The 19373-nt window shown below is 37.7% G+C and overlaps 2 protein-coding genes across 2 annotated transcripts in view; one reads left to right on the top strand and one right to left on the bottom strand.

Moving 5' to 3' along the window:
• Positions 1 to 5134, top strand: part of otog (otogelin) — a gene marked incomplete at its 5' end in the record, with an annotated part of 40054 nt that extends 34920 nt beyond the window's left edge. The window contains 7 exons of the mRNA XM_084109636.1: positions 70 to 145; positions 241 to 419; positions 498 to 602; positions 883 to 1002; positions 1926 to 1971; positions 4345 to 4424; positions 4510 to 5134. Of these exons, the coding sequence (XP_083965762.1) occupies positions 70 to 145; positions 241 to 419; positions 498 to 602; positions 883 to 1002; positions 1926 to 1971; positions 4345 to 4424; positions 4510 to 4710 (807 nt within the window). The remainder of the gene's footprint in view (positions 1 to 69; positions 146 to 240; positions 420 to 497; positions 603 to 882; positions 1003 to 1925; positions 1972 to 4344; positions 4425 to 4509) is intronic.
• A 1449-nt stretch (positions 5135 to 6583) lies between these two features.
• Positions 6584 to 17944, bottom strand: tnnt3b (troponin T type 3b (skeletal, fast)). Its single transcript, XM_084109859.1, has 9 exons — positions 17803 to 17944; positions 12909 to 12927; positions 12707 to 12752; positions 12492 to 12608; positions 11328 to 11519; positions 11112 to 11224; positions 10907 to 10997; positions 8837 to 8877; positions 6584 to 6924 (listed from the first exon to the last, which is right to left on the bottom strand). The coding sequence occupies exons 1-9, from the start codon at positions 17927 to 17929 to the stop codon at positions 6888 to 6890; spliced, it is 783 nt and encodes a 260-aa protein (XP_083965985.1). The 5' UTR covers positions 17930 to 17944; the 3' UTR covers positions 6584 to 6887.
• Between the last annotated feature and the right edge of the window lie 1429 nt (positions 17945 to 19373).

The raw sequence follows: 19373 nt of genomic DNA, 5'->3' as shown, positions 1-19373 counted from the left end.
ATTTGTTTGTGATCAGGCTGTTGTTTGACTGGTTGGTTCATATCTGATATCAGGTGTATTGTGTTGTAGGGGGAAAGTATGCAGTTAGACAGAACGTTTCTGTCTGATCCTGAAAACCGATGTGCCTGCAAAAGATTTATGTGTGGTGAGAACACACCTCTGTCTAAAATGCTCTGAAAATAAAATATAAATAAATAATAAAATATTTTTGTACGTGTGCTTTTCTCTGTGTATTTATAGTGAGAGAGGCAGTGTGTGTGGATGGGGAACGGGGAGTGATGCGGCCGGGGCAGACACTGGTAGAGCATCGTGATCAGGGTGTGTGTTACACCACACAGTGCACACACACACTGGACTCTGCCACAGGTTTCTATGTCCTCAAAGCCACTGGCACTAACTGCACTGCACGCTGCCAGCCTGTGAGTATTTGAAATGCACAAAGACACGCACACTAGCCAAACTCTAAATACCTCCTAACTGTGTTATGTGTTCAACAGTTCCAGCTATACATCCCTCCTAAAGACCCCAGCAGCTGCTGTGGTGTGTGTAAGAACATTTCTTGCCTGGTCCGGAGTGAAAATGGATCTGTAACTATGTACAAGGTAATGTTGACCTTGAGGTTTTTTATTTTTTTAATGTTTTTGAAAGGAGTCTCTTATGCTCACTAATGCTGCATTTATTTGATCAAAAATACATAAAGACAGTAATATTACAATTTAAAAGAACTTATTTTGAAAATATATTTTAACGTAATTGAACATCAACAATAATTGATAATAATGGAGCACCAAATCAGCATATGAGAAGGATTTCTAAAGGATCATGTGACACTGAAGACTGGAGTAATGGCTGTGAACGTATTCTCTGTGTTCTCCTCTCCAGCCAGGGCGCAGTTGGGTATCTGACTGTATGCGCTATGACTGTTCAGACACTCTGTCAGGACCTGTGCTCATCTCCCACCCCTACAGCTGCCCCCCCTTCAACGAAACAGAGTGCATGAAGGTGATTTCGCTCTCCTTAATAAACATGAACCTAAATAATACATCAGGTACAGCTATGACACATACAAACACTTGTGGTAACACTTTATTTTGATGGTCCCTTTTGAACATTCTGTTAACTTTAAGCAACTACATGTCAACTAACTCTCATTAGAGAATTAGTTCGCTGTCTGCTTAATATCTGCTAACTCTTTATTGTGATGGTCCTCCAACAGACATTCTACTAACCTTATGCGCCAGAGAAACGAGGGCGCAGCCATCTTTAGAATATTGTCTTTGAACTTCCGTTTTAGCGGTGGCTCTGTGTATTTCTATGGCATCGCTGTCGAAGAGTAATTAGCTGTTGAAGTGGATTTACTTATTGGAGAGTTTAACGAAAGTTATCACGAGTATTGTAATGTCTAAAGCAGATTCCTTAATATATGGCAGTCGACCGGGAAGATTTTAAAACGGGCGGTTCATTCATAAATACGTAAGATCGCTGTGGAAATACAAACCGGAAGACAACAAGCGCAGCGCTGAAAAGGGGTGGAGCTACATAAGGTCTATAAATAACTTTGCAACTACATGTCAACTTATTCTAATCCTAACCCTGCCAGTCTACTAACAGTCTACTATTACTATAATGAGAGTTAGTAGACATGTAGGTGCAAAGTTACTTATAGTCAACAGAAAAGGTCCCTGAAAATAAAGTGAAACCACACAAGTAAGTGACAGAGATGTACTACATGGACTTAGAACTAATACATAGACATAATCATGTGGTCCTGAGTCAGTGGTTACACAGTGGTTCCATACTTTCACTGACTTCTTCCATTGTGCCAAAAGATATACAACATGTCATTATGCAAAATGTGTCTAGCAAATAACGGTCACTTCTGTTTGATCCTGACTACATTTTTCAAAGTGTTCATCTTGTCTTAGATCGGGGGCACCGTTGTGAGTTACATGGATGGGTGCTGCAAGACATGTGAGTACAGAGGTCACATTCTTCCGTTCATCTCCACTCTTATTATAACAAGAAACATGGGCAATGTTATCATTTAAAAGCTACATCTGTTTCTTTCTCAAGTCATTTGCACTCAGTATGTACCGAATGAAAACAACAGTGCCACGGCTATACTCATGTATCACCATTTATGTTCTCTATTGATATGACACAGTACTTTTGTTCTGCACCAGCAAGGTAAAGGGCAAAATTCATAAACCTAAATCAGTATAGAAAGGTGTCACTTCCGAGAATTCACTTGAACAGACAAGAAAAGCATTGTGTAGAAGCACTGACATGCACACAACAGCAAAAAGTTCATTTCTTGCATCAGTGTAACGTTCTGTAACAATCTCTCCAGGCGCTGCAAACTCCCTGTTCCCCTTCTCTGTTAGCCCTTTGAAACCCACAGTTAGCACAAACTGTGAACAAGGTACCTGATACTAACATCAGACCTCAAGGCTCGCCATCACCATTGTTGAATTCCAACAATGTACTCCCCCTATTCAAACAATACAGGACTCTCAACAGATTTGAACATAACTGCTCATTGAAGGCATTTATACTTCTAGTTACTTTTCTCCCAGATGTTTCTTGGAAGCAGCTAAATCTTTCCCCATTTTGCTCTGTCGGGCAGTGCATTGTTGATTGCCAACAATGTACTGTTGGTAGTGGCCAGTTAGAGAGTTTCTGTAGCTCTGCATGATTCAGAGTGCTTAGGCTGTAGCCTCTAATCATATAGTATGTGTAGTTTGTGGTAATGGGGTGTTTGGTAATGTTTTGAGTGATATGGCAACAGTAGCAATACAAAGCACTTTTAACATACAGTTTTGCCACCTTTTTTTGCCACAATACTCAAACCATTACAGCTTCTTCTCACTACTGATCTATACTTTTTATTGGAAAATCAAGTATCGGGGCTCATTTGAGTCTTTTTTCTTTTTTTTGCTTTTGAGGTGGTGGAAAAGCATTGGGCCTCATTCACCAATATCTTCCTAAGAATTTTCTTACATTTGTACTTAATAAACGTCCTAAGAAAAGTCTACGTCGGATTCATGACATGTTCTTAAACAACAGAATTGTTCGCACCTGTGTTCTTAGGATTGATGAATCCCACAGTTGTTCCTAAGTAGCATAAGAAAACCCCCCGCAAATTCCCATATAAGGAAATGACACTTCAGGGCCGTGTGCAAGAAAAGATGGAGAATGTCCAAAAGATGCACAGACGGTGGTGGTCCACCGATCACCAAACGAAAAAAGAACTTCAGTAATTCTGAAATAGAAATTCTACTGCAACAGGTAAATGCCAAACGAGGCATAATATTGGATTTAATCAGCTTAATTGCTGATTTAAATTGCAGTGTTAGTGTTTCTTTGCATACTATTTTTTTTCCAACAAATGATCAGAAATACATTACAGTAAAATACTATCATTGTAAACGACTGTAGAATTCAATAAAATGCAGTAGCCAATTATTTGGAGCAAACTGTCATCACTCAAATGTGCGTAAGAGTGCTCTTGAGTGTGCGTAGATTTTGTTCTTAGCTAAGAACAAATCCAAGATAAGAAAACATTAGTGAATGTCAGAATCTTCGTAAAAAGTGCATAAGTGGGGTTCAAGAACACATTTCTTCGTAAGAACGGTTGGTGAATGAGGCCCATTGATCTTGAGTACAAGCAAATTCATGTGATCTTAATATTTTCAATAGATGAGTAGTTTTATAGTGATTATTTATCAGCTAAGTGGGGAAAGAATTGTATTTCCACTGTCAGGTATACAAGTAACAGTCATTACAATCTTGCAAAGTTAAAGGAGCCGTATGTAAGATTGTGGCCAAAACTGGTACTGCAATCACTTTCAAATTACTGTAGAGCGGTGTAGAGCTTGAACCAGATTAAAATAATAGTTGTATATGTACGGATGCCATCTACCATTAGAATTAATCTTAATTGTTATTCAGCTTCATCCTTTTCAGACAGATTACACTATTTTTTACACTACTTTCTCAAATTAATATTATCTAATGCATAATCAAGCCCGTGCTGAATGCAAAGATTACTTTATAACCTGAGTCAAGCCATCCAGCGACGTTGCTTGAAGTGGTATGGTATCCCAGCAATTTTCTTGAGAAATACACAGTTTTCAATAACTTTTCATCACCCAAACTGACGGTAAGCAATTAAATAGCTTAAACATCATCTTAGCGACAGGAAATCAAGCATATAACAAACAATTAAATGTTTTTAAATTTGTTTTCCATATCTTAAAATGCTTGCATAGGGAGAGCAGAAGTTATTTTTCATTAAATGAATTAGAACTTCTACACAGGATTCATTGACTCCTCATGCTGTAGGTAAAGAGGACGGGAAGTCATGTCAGAAAGTCACAGTGAGGATGACAATTAGAAAGAATGATTGCCGTAGCAACAGACCGGTGAGTTCATTTCAGAATGTACCTATTATAATTTGGCTCTAGTTTGGCTGTAAAAGGGCTCACATTATGTCTGTCATGTTCACAGGTCAACATAGTGTCATGTGATGGGAAGTGTCCGTCTGCGAGTATTTATAACTACAACATCAACACATATGCACGCTTTTGTAAGTGCTGCAGAGAGATGGGACTGCAGCGGCGTTCAGTCCAACTCTACTGCAGTGGAAACTCCACGTGGGTCAGTTACACCATACAGGAACCTACCGACTGTTCCTGTCAGTGGTCATAAACCCTAAATCATAATAAAAGAAAGTGTTACTTATCATTCAACTTGAACGTTAAGATCTAGTGTTGTAAAGTGTCTTTTTTTCTCTATTTCCCAGAGCAGAATATATAGTTTGTTCTATCAAAATTCTCAAATATTTCAGAAAATGGTATAAACTGCATGGCTGCATGTTTGAATTGTAAGTAATGTGGAAGCACGTGAATCAGTTACAGTACAGTAACAGTAATGATACTAGCTTTGTGCTCCTGTTCTGTATATATGGAATTCTACAACAGAGAACGCTGAAATAAAGTTTTGCTAATTGTATTTAGATGCTTTTCTACAGGTAATGTTACTTCTTAATGATCTGAATATAATGTGATTTGACAAGTTATATAACAATCACATGTTTATTGAATAATTGACCTTATGCTGTATTTTGAGCACTTTATTTATTTATTACCATATAAGAACAATTGCTTCACTCAAAATACAAGATTTTTTACACGATTTATGATTTATGAAGCACAGCAGCTGATGCAAAATACATTTTTATCTTCGTGATCTGATATAAATTATTGCGAAGTCAACATAAATTAGCTTTATTCACTATGGCACATTTTAAGAACAGCTTTAGATTTTTTGGTGAAATACTTAGTACTGACTTAAAACTGAATATGTGAAGTTCCTGTTTTTATATCTGTGTCCACAGTATTGCAATGTTGCATCTATAAAATGCAAACGGACGGTCATAATGAATACCTCTGTATAGACTCAATGAATTATTTTATGAAGTGAGTCCTTTTTAGGTTCTTGGTTTAACATTGTACCTGCTGAAGAATTGCAACATTCATAATATGCTTAGTTTTTTGTACCATACTATATGTATATTTACATTTTCAATAAAAATATTTAGAAAATGGGCTCATTCTTGTGGAGGAACTGCAGTTTCACTGGCTGGGCTAGTGGGCATGTAGCTTTCTGATGCTTCTTTGCAGCCAACATGCATATCAACTAGTATTTCATGTTATCGCAGTAGATGTTTTCCAGTTCCGATTCTTTTTTGGAAGGTTATTATGGGCGTATATTTTTTTCTTGTCTACTGGCCTTCATGTGGTGGCATCAGCCAATCACTGCTGTCATGACGTAATTTTCCAAGCTCCAGCATAACGCATGGTGTATATACAACTCATTTAACTGTGTATTTGTTAGCACTTTACAATAAGGTTTCATTAGTTAACTAATTTAGTTAATGAACTAAGAATGAACAATACGTCTACAGCATTTATTAATCTGAGTTAATGTTAATTTCAGCATTTACTAATACATTATTAAAATCAATTTGTTAACATTAGTTAATGTACTGTGAACTAACACGAACAAACAATGTACAACTGTATTTTTATTAACTAACATTAACAAAGGTTAATAAATACTGTAACAAATATATTGCTCATTGTTAGTTCATGTTAGTTAATCCATTAACTAATGTTAACAAAGACCTTATTCAAAAGTGTAACCGGATATTTAGGTCTGTTTATAGATAATAATTATTACTTCTCATCTCATACTGCGATTCATATTTGTACAAATGTCATCAGAAAATTGGGGGAAATGGAGAACTGTTTTATTTTTTAAAGATCTCTCATTAAATCATCTTTTGGGGGGAAATGACATCCGAACTCTTATTGGTTAGACCATCAATCTGCAAATATGAAAATGCATGGGAAGACAGAACAGCCTGTTCGTCTGCCATAGAAATGGTTTGTAGTCAACTCAGATTCATCATGAACATGTCAACTAAGTCAGAAGGCTTAGCAGGTTCATATTCACTTTGATTAAATGTTTCAGCATCAGAGTTTCTCAGTATAAAGGAAACACGATAAATTCTAGCATATCAGTCTTGAAGAATATTTTATTGAACTGCCAGATGCAACAGATAAAGCTGGCGAGCCAAACATTATTTACAAAAACGGAAGGTGAGAACCTAAAGACATAGCAAGAGGAGAAGTTCCTACTACAACTACTGCTAAGACCGGACAGTGTTAATGTCACGCAGGTGGTGGTAGACCGCCTTTGATAGCCTCTGGTAAAATGCAAATGGTGGGTGGGATCAGAGATGCCTGCTGAATGATGGCATAGATCGGAGACGCAGGCAACAGGCATGTCTTGACCACAAGTGTAGATTTCTCCATGAACGCTTACTTTCTGCGGCGAGCAGCAGCACCCTTCTTGGAGCTGAATATCAGACAAAGAAAGAGCGAGTTAGCGGTGCCGATCTTTACTGACCTGCTGGTAGACGACTGAGAAAAACACCATACAGGACAGGGCTCCATTTTTTATATTAAGTACAAACGCATAAGTGATGATTCTGCTGTTTTAAATAAATACATTTTAAAAATGAGCCCTTTTAAATCCTATTGTTTTCCAGTCCAGTTCTCAGTCAGGTCCTGCAGGATGTTCCTCTCTGCTTCTCGTGTCCACACAAAGTTTGACATGCACATTGAACTGAAATATTGCTCACACCATGCAGGACTTACCGCCCTTTCTCTGAGCTCTGTCAGTTTGTTAAACAGGCCTGTCTTAGTCTTAAATGTTTATCACCGCAGCAGCTGATACACATCATTTTTACATCACTCATTACCTCATGTATACCAAACACATTAATCACAGTTGAGAATTGATGGCACCAATGAAAAATAAGCCAGATCTGGAATAGACAAGTGCTTCATAGTGCCACTTAGGCTATGCTATGTGTTGCATGTTGAGAGATAAAAGAGTGAGCTTTATTTTTCATTGTCTGTAAATCCTTTTAGAAATTAAGTACGTTTACATGCAAAATTATAATCAAGCTACACGGCCAGTTTATGATGTTGGAAGGGGTGTGTCGATTTGAAACGGATGAAACTATGATCTATAATAGAGATATCAGATGATAAATGCAAGTCACTTGTCACAGTTGTCTATCGGAGCATGAGCACAATGCCGAGGCCAACTGTAGTTCGATTTGTGAATTCACTGGAAGAAGCCGATCTACATTATCTGGGTAGTTCAACTTCACAAAAACTGGACTGGCATGATTTTGACATTTAAAAAAGATGAATAATTGCTTCATTCCGAATGAAATGAAACTCAAATGCATGTAAACGTACTCAGAGAAGCTTGTTTGGGGAGACTGCAGAGAGCGTTTGCTGTCTGACTAGGGGAGACAAAACTCATTCAGCTCTAGAGAAACTCACTCTCAAAGGCTTCAAGCTTCAGTAAGTCTGTCACAATGCTACAAAAATGTCCCAAATACTTACCATCTCTACCACAGCTTCAAGCCTATAGCCCTATATCAGGTTTTAGGACATGTTTTGTAAAGTCTTGCTGCCATTGACAGTCATATGCGTTTTATCCAATATGACTGGCAGCTTGTGTGTGACAGCGTCTTTGAGAGTTTTCATGGGGTGTGAAAATGATTAGATAATTCAATCAGTAATATTAGAGTAAAGTAGTCAGTCCATCCGTGGCAAGGAGCTACTTACTGCTTCTGCAATTCATCAATGCGGTTTCTGAGAGAGATGACCTGAAAACAACACATGAGCGTTTTTAAACCTGCCAGATCATACCTTAACCACAGGATCCTGGATTGTGACAGCTGTCCTCTACCATCGAGTGCTGACAAACACACACAAATCATTCTGGCTTGATGCTCAGGACTTGCTGAAGTCAAGAGCTGGTATAAAGCAGCATTGTGTGGGCATGTCACAGGCATGTGTGTTCTTCCTCAGCAAGACGGTATTGAGCTTGAGCAATCACACACACTTACCTGCGAGAGAAAACATCTTGGAAGATCAGATGCTTAATGACACTACATACGATATTCATTTAACCATGAAGCACATCTCTACTGGACAGTATCTAGGTTGTTGGCATGGTGGTTTGATTTAGCTGCTGGTGGTAAAGAGATCAACTTGTTGTGAAGGCTCTAACCATAGACTCTCTTTTTAGGAGGGACATTACATTTGACCTTTCACCTGTGGTCTGAATCGACCTTTTTCCCAGAAGCCACGGAGACCAGAGTGTCTCATGCTTGCAGACCATGCTGTCACGTCTCTGTTGCTGACCAAAGCCTGATGCTTAGCTTCCTATATTTTCAGTTACTCACTATTTACTGAGCTCCTCCACTCTCTTACGCTGGGTTGTAACCTGCAGAACACCAGAACACAGCTGAGACCTGAACTACCACACACACATACTCTGAATCACCAGCACAGACACACTCAGACCTGCTCTCACACACATTGTGACTGATATGTTCATGTTCTTTTAATGTCAAGCTAACCTATTTTTGCGAATGAGTGAATGTTAATATTAAGTTACTTACATTTTAGACAGTATATTGCTAAATAGTTACTTATGGCGCAGTCACATTTACCATTTCACGAGCAAAAGGAGAAGAAGAAGTATTCCCCAACACAGATGAGGTTCTGCAACGGGTTCAAGTTGGTGACTTGAATTCGCTGTGCTGACCAACAGACAGCTGCTTCATTTGAAAGTGACCTATTGATAATAGACAATGGACTTTTTTTGCTAACAGGACTTCTCCAAAATTTTGTGCTGGTCAAGTAGGTCCACATGCCTATTATCTGTTGTCAACATGGTAGAGTATTTGCATGACCAACTTCAACATGAGCAAAATCTAAATGGGGAACTTTTTCACCCTCTGATGAAAGGTGTGGTCACATTTATGGTTGCCTGACAAAATGTTGCAGTCATTTCAATAGAAATCCACATGCTTGGGAGTTTCACTGAAATTTCCAATATTTCAGTCACATTATCGAAATTTCGTAGCGATGTATGTAGCACAGCTCACACAGAAGTCACTTTCAAACCAAGCAGCTTTCTGTTGGTCAATGCAGCGAGATCAGTCACCAACTTGAATGAGTTGCGAAAATCTTTCACCTTCAAATTTCTAATTTCTGATCGCGTGGAACCATCATGTCTCCAAACAACTCACAGTAATGGTGTTCCATTCCTGAATGAATCAGCTTTTTTGAACGAATTGAATCGAATCGGTTGAATAAATGATTCAATGATGCACTTACAAAGCCTCCTACAGCGGTAACAATGACCTATAGAAGGAATCACTGAAAAATTCCCACGACTAATGTACAGACTGACTGTCTGTATTGCGATGTAACACAACCAAATTTGAGGACTAAATTGATAGTTCACCCAAAAATGAAAGTTCAGTCATCATTTACTCATCGTCATGTTGTTCCAAATCTGTAAGATTGACTTTCTTCTGTGTTGGGCAGGATAAGCATCTCAGTCACCATTAGTCTCAAATAGCCAGACCTTTGCTTAACGACATATGGTCTGCGCTCTATAGCCACTGCAATTGGCCAAGGACCGCCCACAAAGACAGGAAGAGGACGTCTGATTGACATGTAAAGTGACCAATCAATGTTTTGTCTTGTTCAACGTCATGTTACAATAAAAGCAAATACTTTCATATTTACCTGCATAATCCGCATATTCCCTTATTAGTAAAATGCTTTACCTGATCTTCTGTTATAGATGTGAGAGGGCACAACTAATAAAATGGGTTGGCCAAGCTCTCGTCGGTAATCATGCAAACAAATCTCTTTTAAATTCAACTAAGTGCCTCAAACAAAACGTGTAGAAGTCAGCCAATTAGATTCAGACTTTTGCCTTCTCAAAAGTTGTTTCCAGTTTTGTTTGCCATATGCATCAGACATAAATGGGGTGTGCGTGGTCCATGGGCATGACATCTGAGGCTGAGATCTTTTTTTGCATACAATGAGAATGAATGGTGACTGAGATGGTCATCTCTTTTTGTATCCCATTCACTCGTAAAAATAACGGAACCATTTTGGAATTCTCAAAGAACCTTTCAGTGAACAGTTCTTAAAACAACAATTTAAATAAACAACAAAAAAAAACGTTTAACCTTTTTCTAATACAAAGAACTGTTTGTCAAATGCAAATGTTCCATGGATGTCAATGGGTTATCATGGAACCACAGATACCAGTAAATGATGTTCATTTTTGGGTCAACTATCCCTTTAAGCTTTTAAGTGTGCCCAGGATACAGTTGACAAAGTAGTGAATCTCCCCTAGTAAAACAAATGTAGGTCATAATAAAATATGTAAAGTAAATTAAGTTTATAGACATTGTATTGTGCAAATGGACATTAGAATGCTCCCTCACCTCATACTTCTGCCTCTTGAGTTTCTCGAGGTGCTCAAACTTCTCAGCTTCCAGGGTGTACAACCAGTCCCACAGCTCTTTGGCTTTCTCCCTGTACACACACATATACACCAAAACACATTTAGAATTTAGATACTAACTATGTTTCATCAGGACAAGCCTCATTGCCTGTATAGGCTTAGAGTTGTCAGGTATTTGTGCTGACCTCAGCTTGTCCTCATTGAGATGGTCAATATTCAGAGGCTTGCGTCTGTCTGCCAGAATCTTCTTCTTCTTCTCCCTTTCAGTTTGCTTCTTACCTCCCCTCTTCGAGTCAGCCTGTTTTTATCAGCACACAAACACAACACATTTCACAATCATATACTGTACTCAGAGTGATGATGAACAGAATCAGAGTTGTGGCTGATAGAAAGCTCTGCACCTTCTGCAGGTAGCTGCTGTACTGGGAGCCCATGTTGGACAGGGCAGACTTCTTCTTGGCATCTTCATCTGCCCTCTTCTTAGCATCCGCCTCCTCCTTCCTCAGCCTCTCTTCCTCACGTCTTGCCTGACGCTCCTTGTCCTTCTCAGCGCGGACCCTCTGCTGCTCAGCCCTCTCAGCCCTACGTTTCTCCTACACACACACAGATATCAAATATGTCCATTATAATATCCTGATACACAGGATTACTCAATTCTGACTGGTCAATCACAGCAACTTAAATTTGCCATTGTCCAAAGCAACGCTGTATATCATTCTGCTTATCCAGGTCAGTGTTATTTTAGGATTATTTTTATAATATTTATTAATATTTTTAATTAGATTTTTTTTAAATATTATTTTCATTTTAACTTTAGCTTAAATGTTAGTCATTTGTGGCAATAGCCAACAATACATTATATGGGCCAAAATTATTGATTTTTCTTTTATGCCAAAAATCATTAGGATATTAAGTAAAGATTAAGTAAAGATCATGTTCCATGAAGATATTTTGTAAATTTCCTACCGTAAATATATAGAACATTTATTTTTGTGAGTGAACGCAGCACAATTGTGAACATATATGGACAACTTTAAAGGCGATTTTCTCAATGTTTCGATTTTTTGCACCCTCAGATATCAGATTTTCAAATAGTTGTATCTCTGCCAAATATTGTCCTATCCTAACAGACCATACATCAATGGAACGTTTATTTATTCAGCTTTCAGATGATGTATAAATCTCAATTTCAAAATTGTGACCCATGTGACTGGTTTTGTGGTCCAGGGTCACATTTTGTTATCTGCTTTTGTCATTTTTTGTTAGTTTTGGGGATTTTTCAAAAATATTACTCTTTTATGGATATTTCAGTTTTAGGTTTAGTAATTTTAGTAGGCTACTTTAACTTTTATTATTGTATAAAACCAACCTTTGCGTGTCTTGTTTTTCTACTGTAGTGAAAATGGACTTCAGTGTTAATTTTGTGTTTGTCTTGTTGATAGGCTGATTGTGTTATACATTGTAACGGACTATTTTAAGATAATAAACAGGTAAGATTATAAAATAATTTGAACTCAGATCGTTGAGTCATGTAATCAGGGAGCTAATAGACAGCGATCACTCACAATTCTATCTTTCAGAGCAATAAGCTCCTCCTCCTCTTTCTTCCTGCACTCAAAGTGGGCATCAATCAGGCCCTGCAGCTCAACGAGATCCTTGTTTTGACGCTTCTTCTGGATATCCTGTTTGCACACACGGAAATATGACCTCAAACATGTATTTGTGCAATGTTTAATACATAATCTGATGTAACCAACAATGACATGCACTACTTGCTTACATCAAAGTCCACCTTATCCCCGTCAGGGATCTTTGGTGCACTTGGTCTGAAGGGAATGAAAGCAAAATTTGTTTAGTGGCATTCTGGGTATCACATAACTTCATCAGCTCCTCAGGAAAACTCAAAGCATGTTTTATTGCATCACAGCATTGAAACTGGCTGCTCAGCTGTAAAAAAACGTTTAGTGGACAATACTACTTACTTGAACTTGGGCTTTTCATCTGTTATGAAAAATAAAATAAAAAAGGAAAGGGATATGTAACATGGTTAGAGATGTTTTAAACAAGCTCAGTCAACAATCAGTGGGAATTCTGTTAGCCATATCCATGAACATGGAGTTACTCAATTCAATTTAAATGTAAACTCAGTGCTGGTTTCTGTTACCCTGAGCTTTAAGAATGATGTATGTAACTTTTAATAGTATCTTTACAAAGTTAAGTACACATATTAATTTCAGTAATGTTAATAAACTGGGTTAGTTAGAAAGTTGTGAAACAAATAGTTGATCAAAACAAATCTAGCAGAATCATTGCACAAGAAATCAGATCATGAGGTGCTTATAAGTACATGAGTATAAACAGACAGAACTCCGGACAAGTGGACCATTCTCACTCTTCCAGGAATAAAATAAATAAATTAATAAAATAAAAAGCCTTGTGGAAAAGATTCAGCTTTTTATCCTTCATTCATTTTCCCATCTCTTTTGACTAACAGCATCTAAATCTGGGTTTATTATATCTCTGGTCATCATGGACTTTTGACTAGACTCTGCAAGTGGGCTAGATAAGATGTTTAAGCCATTGCAATGCATCGTAACAATTTGGCTTGACCCTCACACCAAAAACACAAGCATCAAGCTACACCCAGACCAGACATTTTCCAGAAGGGAATTAAAAACTACCATCTTGTACTCCTTCTTCCACTGGTGTTGTGGCACATTCATGCAAAAAGAAGCAAAGCACAGAGCAATGTCAGCATTTCATATTCTTTCACCCTTGTTATTGACTAATTGTAAGGCAGCGTCAGTTTCAACCGACACTACAGGCCAGTTTTCTGTGAAAACTGAATATGATGTTGTATGGTTTTGGTCCTGATTTCACTGTGCACCTTGCAGGCATTAACCCCCCTTCCCCATGCCTTCTTTTTAATCAGAAATGACAAATACAAGAAAATGACAAACATACCTTCCTCTTCATAGGCCTCTGCATGCATCAAGCGTTGAAAGCAAGAGTAAAATAGAGAACATTAATGTGGCTTTGTGTGCTTTTTGCTGCCCCAAGCAGGGCTGCGTGCTCAGAGGCAGAGTTCAGCTCAGCGGACACTCAAATTGAGGTATCAGCTTGAATCAGGATACATTGAAATTAAACATAAAAAAATCACAATAAATAATGAATGAATTAGGTTATCACTTTCAGTGGGACACCTCAATATGAGCAAGCTATATAACATAAGCTAAATAACAACATTTATATTGATGATCAATTTATATTAGCATACATATTATCATAAAACATTGCTTGGTATTTCAAAGTGGACAAAAAGCATCTTAATAATGGACAGAATCTGGTTTGACACTTTTAGCATTTTGCTTTTTAATTCAATAATTAAACTTAAAGACTTTAGACTGTAATATTTAATAATCAATATAATTCAATGTGTGCCAAAGAGAGCCTTTCCCGTGTTAAGCCAGTGAAATTAGAGAGAATAAGTTACTAAAGAACATATTAACTTTTTGTCCCTTTGAAAATTTCATTGTGTAATTGGTATTTAAACATTAATATCAGCATTCTATGAATATCATGAAACACCATAGCAACTGAAACAGTTGCGTTTGTTGCAGAATTATTAAAACACATGCAATAGAATAGATTTTTCCTCAAGATGCAGCCTAGAGTAGCATTATGCTGGCGGCAACTCAGAGACAGTTCTGAATGCAGAAGAGTGCAATGAGTTTTCAGTCACAATCTGATAAGCATCACGGTTGCAGCGTAATTGGCAAGAGCAGGAGCTGGAATGTGATTTATTATCAGCTCAGGCCACCAGTGTTGGGGAAGCTACTTTGAAACTGTTAGAACCGAGCTACTTCTAATGCTTAGTAGTTCATACAGTCAAGCTACTGGCTACCTTAAAAGGAACTACACTAGAGGACATCGGGGCGACAATACCATCTTTAATATATACATTAATATGAATATATATATATATATATATATATATATATTTTTATATATATATATATATATATATATATATATATATATATATATATATATATATATATATATATATATATATATATATACACATTTAAATATTTTTTTTTAATTGAATAAATAATAAATCATTAAAAATAATCAGAATTTAATAACTTTTATATATTTTTAATAAATAAGGACCTAATTAGTGTGAGGCCATTTAACTTGAACAGACAAAATTATCACTTAATTTATATTAACAGTGACACAGTAAACAGCCGAACTGAATAAAAAAACAGTGATGAACAGCAGTATTTAGTACAGCTAAATACTGAATCGTTTATTGAATCAGTGAATCTTTTTTTGTCAATCATTTACTGAACTGGTGAATATTTACATCGTAAATTTACAGGAGCAGTTCGAACGACTGGGACTTCCCAACATGACATATAAGAGAGAGGACCGTTTAGGAAGACAGTTTATGTGTTTGATTATTGACTTTTGACATAAAAAAGAGCAATGAAGTCTTTTTTTTGTGATACACCCAACTAAAAATATAGTTTAGAAGTGTTGCTAATCATTTTTGCTCTCCAACACTGAAGGCCTCTTAAATCCACTCTAAAGAAAGCTGCATTTTAGATGTGATGAGTGCCATGTCTGTCAGAGCTTAATCTTTCCAGCTCACTCCACATCGGTCTGCAAGTGAATTAGAATTGGAAAATATTCCTTGTTCATAAATTGAGAAATTGTCCAATTCTGAAACATAATTCAAATGCACCATAAGGGACTGAAATGGCATGAATCTAAGCTCTGTCAACATCTGGTGTTACTACACCAATCCCATAGTGGGCCTGAACGAAGAGGAGGTACCGCCAGTAGTGGTTAAAGTTCTGTAGGGTTGGAGGGGAAGTACTGGGGAACTACTGCTACATTAATGTGAATGATTTTTAAGTAGCAGGCGAGGTGCGCTGCCTGTTTTTAGTTGTTTGGAGAAAATGGGAAGGATGAATGAATATTCATGCCACATACCTTCCTCATGCACCTCTGGCTCTGGTTCTGGTTCTGGTTCTGGTTCTGGCTCTGGTTCTGGCTCTTTTTCTGGCTCTGGCTCTGGCTCTGGCTCTGGTTCTTGCTCAGGCTCAGGCTCAGGCTCCGGTTCAGGAGCTGCCTCTGGAGCTACCTCTACCTCTACTACCTCTTCAGCTAATAATACATGATGCAGCAAGCAACCAGGGGAAGGAAGGTTGTCAAAAGTTAATGCGTTGCAGAGGAGGGAGCATTCAGAAATGGGAGATTAAGTATTGGTTAAAGTGTGTGAGTGAGAGAGAGAGAGAGAGAGTGAGAGAGAGAGAGAGAGAGAGAGAGAGAGAGAGAGAGAGAGAGAGAGAGAGAGAGAGAGAGAGAGAGAGAGAGAGAGAGAGTCATGTGTGAAATGTATATAAATAGGGATGGGATTGGTGGCTAAGAGGATCCACATAGCGGGAGAACCTGTTATGAAATGATGAGACCTTGAGACACCAGGGTTCCACATGCCAAATAAAATACCCACATGAAATGCCTTTGTTTTTCCCAAAAATAATCTTTGTTTGCCAAAGCCATTAATTCAAATATTCTAAAGTCAACTCTAACTACTTTGTGTTGGATAGGAAAATAAACTAGAATAAATTTCATACCTTGTGCACGGACAAAATTCACAAACTATCACCTCAAAACAAAGACAAAGCATCAAAACAACAGATTATTTTAATGACCTTTTCAACAGTCATACAATTTAGACCTTCAGGTTTCCACACTGAAGTATTCCAATCCATTTATGGGTTCTGTCTAAAAGGTCATCAAAGGTCATGGCACCCTTCAAGCTGTGGGGGGCAGCACATGCTGGTTAGCTCCCATTAGTTCCCTTTCGAAAGGGAACTCGCACTGCTTCGATTGACACTTTGGGGAACGCCTCAGGCGTGACAGGTGTCTGAAATCACTATCAAATCACGGAAATCCTATTGACCGGCGACAGCCCATGACATCATCACCTTGCGACCCGGAAGTATAAAAGGGGAGCCTTGCAAACATGACATTCACCTTATCGTCTGAAGGGACTGTTTGGTAGGCAGGCCCCGAGGCATGGCGAAAAGACGCAGTGTCTCGTTCCCTGTTCTCAGGGAACAGAGGTTACAGTCGTAACCTAGACGTTAGGGAACTCGCACTGTGTAGATTGATACTTTGGGGAACGGTATACCAACGCCACCATGCTAAGGGGAGTGCCTGACAGTGGCAGTGACAACTGTCAGAACCAGCAAATTAAAATGAAATGCCAGAACCACTCACCCTCAGGTCACACTGAGCTGTCAGTGACAGCATTCCCTCCGGTCATAGCCCAAGCTATACGCTTCACAAGAAACTCTCCATAAACTTTGTTTAATGAAAAGGCCTACCTGGGCCTGCTCAAGGGCCTAGGACCACAGGTTCAAATTAGAAGGGGTCCCTTCTAGGGAATGTGGCTTGGGAACCCGAAGGAGCCCCAGCCAATCACTATTCATGTCAATCGACGCAGTGTCTCGTTCCCTGTTCTCAGGGAACAGAGGTTACAGTCGTAACCTAGACGTTTTCCCAGCATAAACATAATTAATATGCTTATTGTTTTGGTTTTCCTTATGATGAGTTACATGAAAATGTTGACATTTGAAAGATCCTTGAATTAGGCAAAAATTAGTTAAGCAAAATCATTTTCATTTTCTGCTTTCAGTTAATTTATTTTCAGTTGACTTAGTTACAGCTTACTGCAGACAGTGTCAGGCAGTTTTAATCAAATAAGGAGAAATTGTGTTGAATTAGTATGTTGAAAGACTAGTTAATTTTCAAATCCATTTGGTTTGTTTTGTTGTAGTTTATTGTTGCTTATTTTACCTTCCTCTTCGAATTCTTCATATGCCAGAAAAGAAAGCAGTAAAGGAATACACAAATTAAAAAATGCCTTTTTTCTTCTTTTTTTTGGTACTATTGTATTTGTAATTGCATCATACATTAAACACATGCTGAGCCTTTTTTTTTTATGGTGTTCTGTGGAGTTAGTGCTCAGTTGGAGTTCGGTACAGAGCCACAGTAGCCAATTATTAATGTAAATTTAATAAAACAATTCCAGTGAATTAATAATTTGGTCTGATCTCTGACCTAGCCTGACATGAGCATTTACCTCAGAGAACACCAGGAACATAAGCATCATTAATACTGCATTCAGCCACTGCTTGTGTTTGGCATGTCAGCCTCCAGAGATGTTTCTAAAAAAGCTCTCCGTAGGAGTGGCAGAAGGCAGTATGCTGGCATGAGATTCATGAAACAGCTTCCAGACAGCAGGTGGCACAATATCACTAATTACAAGCAAATTCAGGGCACAACTCTTGCATTGGATGTAAATTTATATTTGAAATGTGTACTTTTTTTTTTTTTTTTTTTTATGAATTAAATTTAAATGCTGGATAGAGCAAAGCCAAACCTGCACATATATGTCATCAAGGCTCTCTATACACAGAGTAATTGCTGACATACCAAGAAAACATTGATGCTGACTGAAAAAACAAAATATATAATACGAACAAAAACGGAAATAGATATTAACTGGAAAAATGTGTACATATATACAGAATATAATGCACATATGATAGACTTCCTGTCTAGGGCATTTCTACAACAACTGCAATAATAATTTAAATTTAATTTAAACTTACCCCCACTGAAAGAAGAGAGAGAAAGAAGAGTTATCGTTATTTTGTCTTGACCATAGAACATGAATAATAATAATTAGCATGCTGAACAATGGAGTTTAATATTTAATGTCAGAATACTCACACGTCTTCTGTGTCGGACATGATGACAGGGAGCTTTAGACCTATATGAAGCAGACAGGGAGATGGTTTGTATCACTGCGAGTTAATCGCAGACTTGACAAATGTGAAAGGCACCTCAACATGCTAAATATTTTAGGAAGCTTGTCTTTTCATAGTCAACTATAAAAAACATTTGTATGTCTGAATATGCTTAACATTTTTCTGTCTGTCTGACTTCAGTCCCTCAAAGAAATTATAAATGATCAAAGCAGTGCATGTTGAATCGGGCAGAATTAGAGCTTAGATCACATCTTCAACAGAATATCAACAGAATCAAACTCTGTAAATGAAATAAACCTGCTAAATAATATCTTCATTCTAAAAATGTGATGGTTAAGTTGAGGTGTAATGTCTAAAAGCATCAAATATCATTCATATTAGCTCAGTATAAAAACAGTTAAAGAAAAATGAAAAGTCCTGTCCGTGTGTGTGTGTGTGTTTTTGAATATATGGTTTATGATAACACAAATGTGTATAATGACGTGGGTATTACAAAGTAAACATGGTTTTTAATTTATTTTTGTGTGATATTTTGTGTGATGGTAGGTTTAGGGGTAGGGTTAGTGTAAGGGGATATAGAATATACAGTTTGCA

Source organism: Abramis brama (assembly GCF_963993115.1).
Source record: "Abramis brama genome assembly, chromosome: 3".
Lineage (NCBI taxonomy): Eukaryota > Metazoa > Chordata > Actinopteri > Cypriniformes > Leuciscidae > Abramis > Abramis brama.
This window is presented reverse-complemented; position numbering and strand designations above follow the sequence as displayed.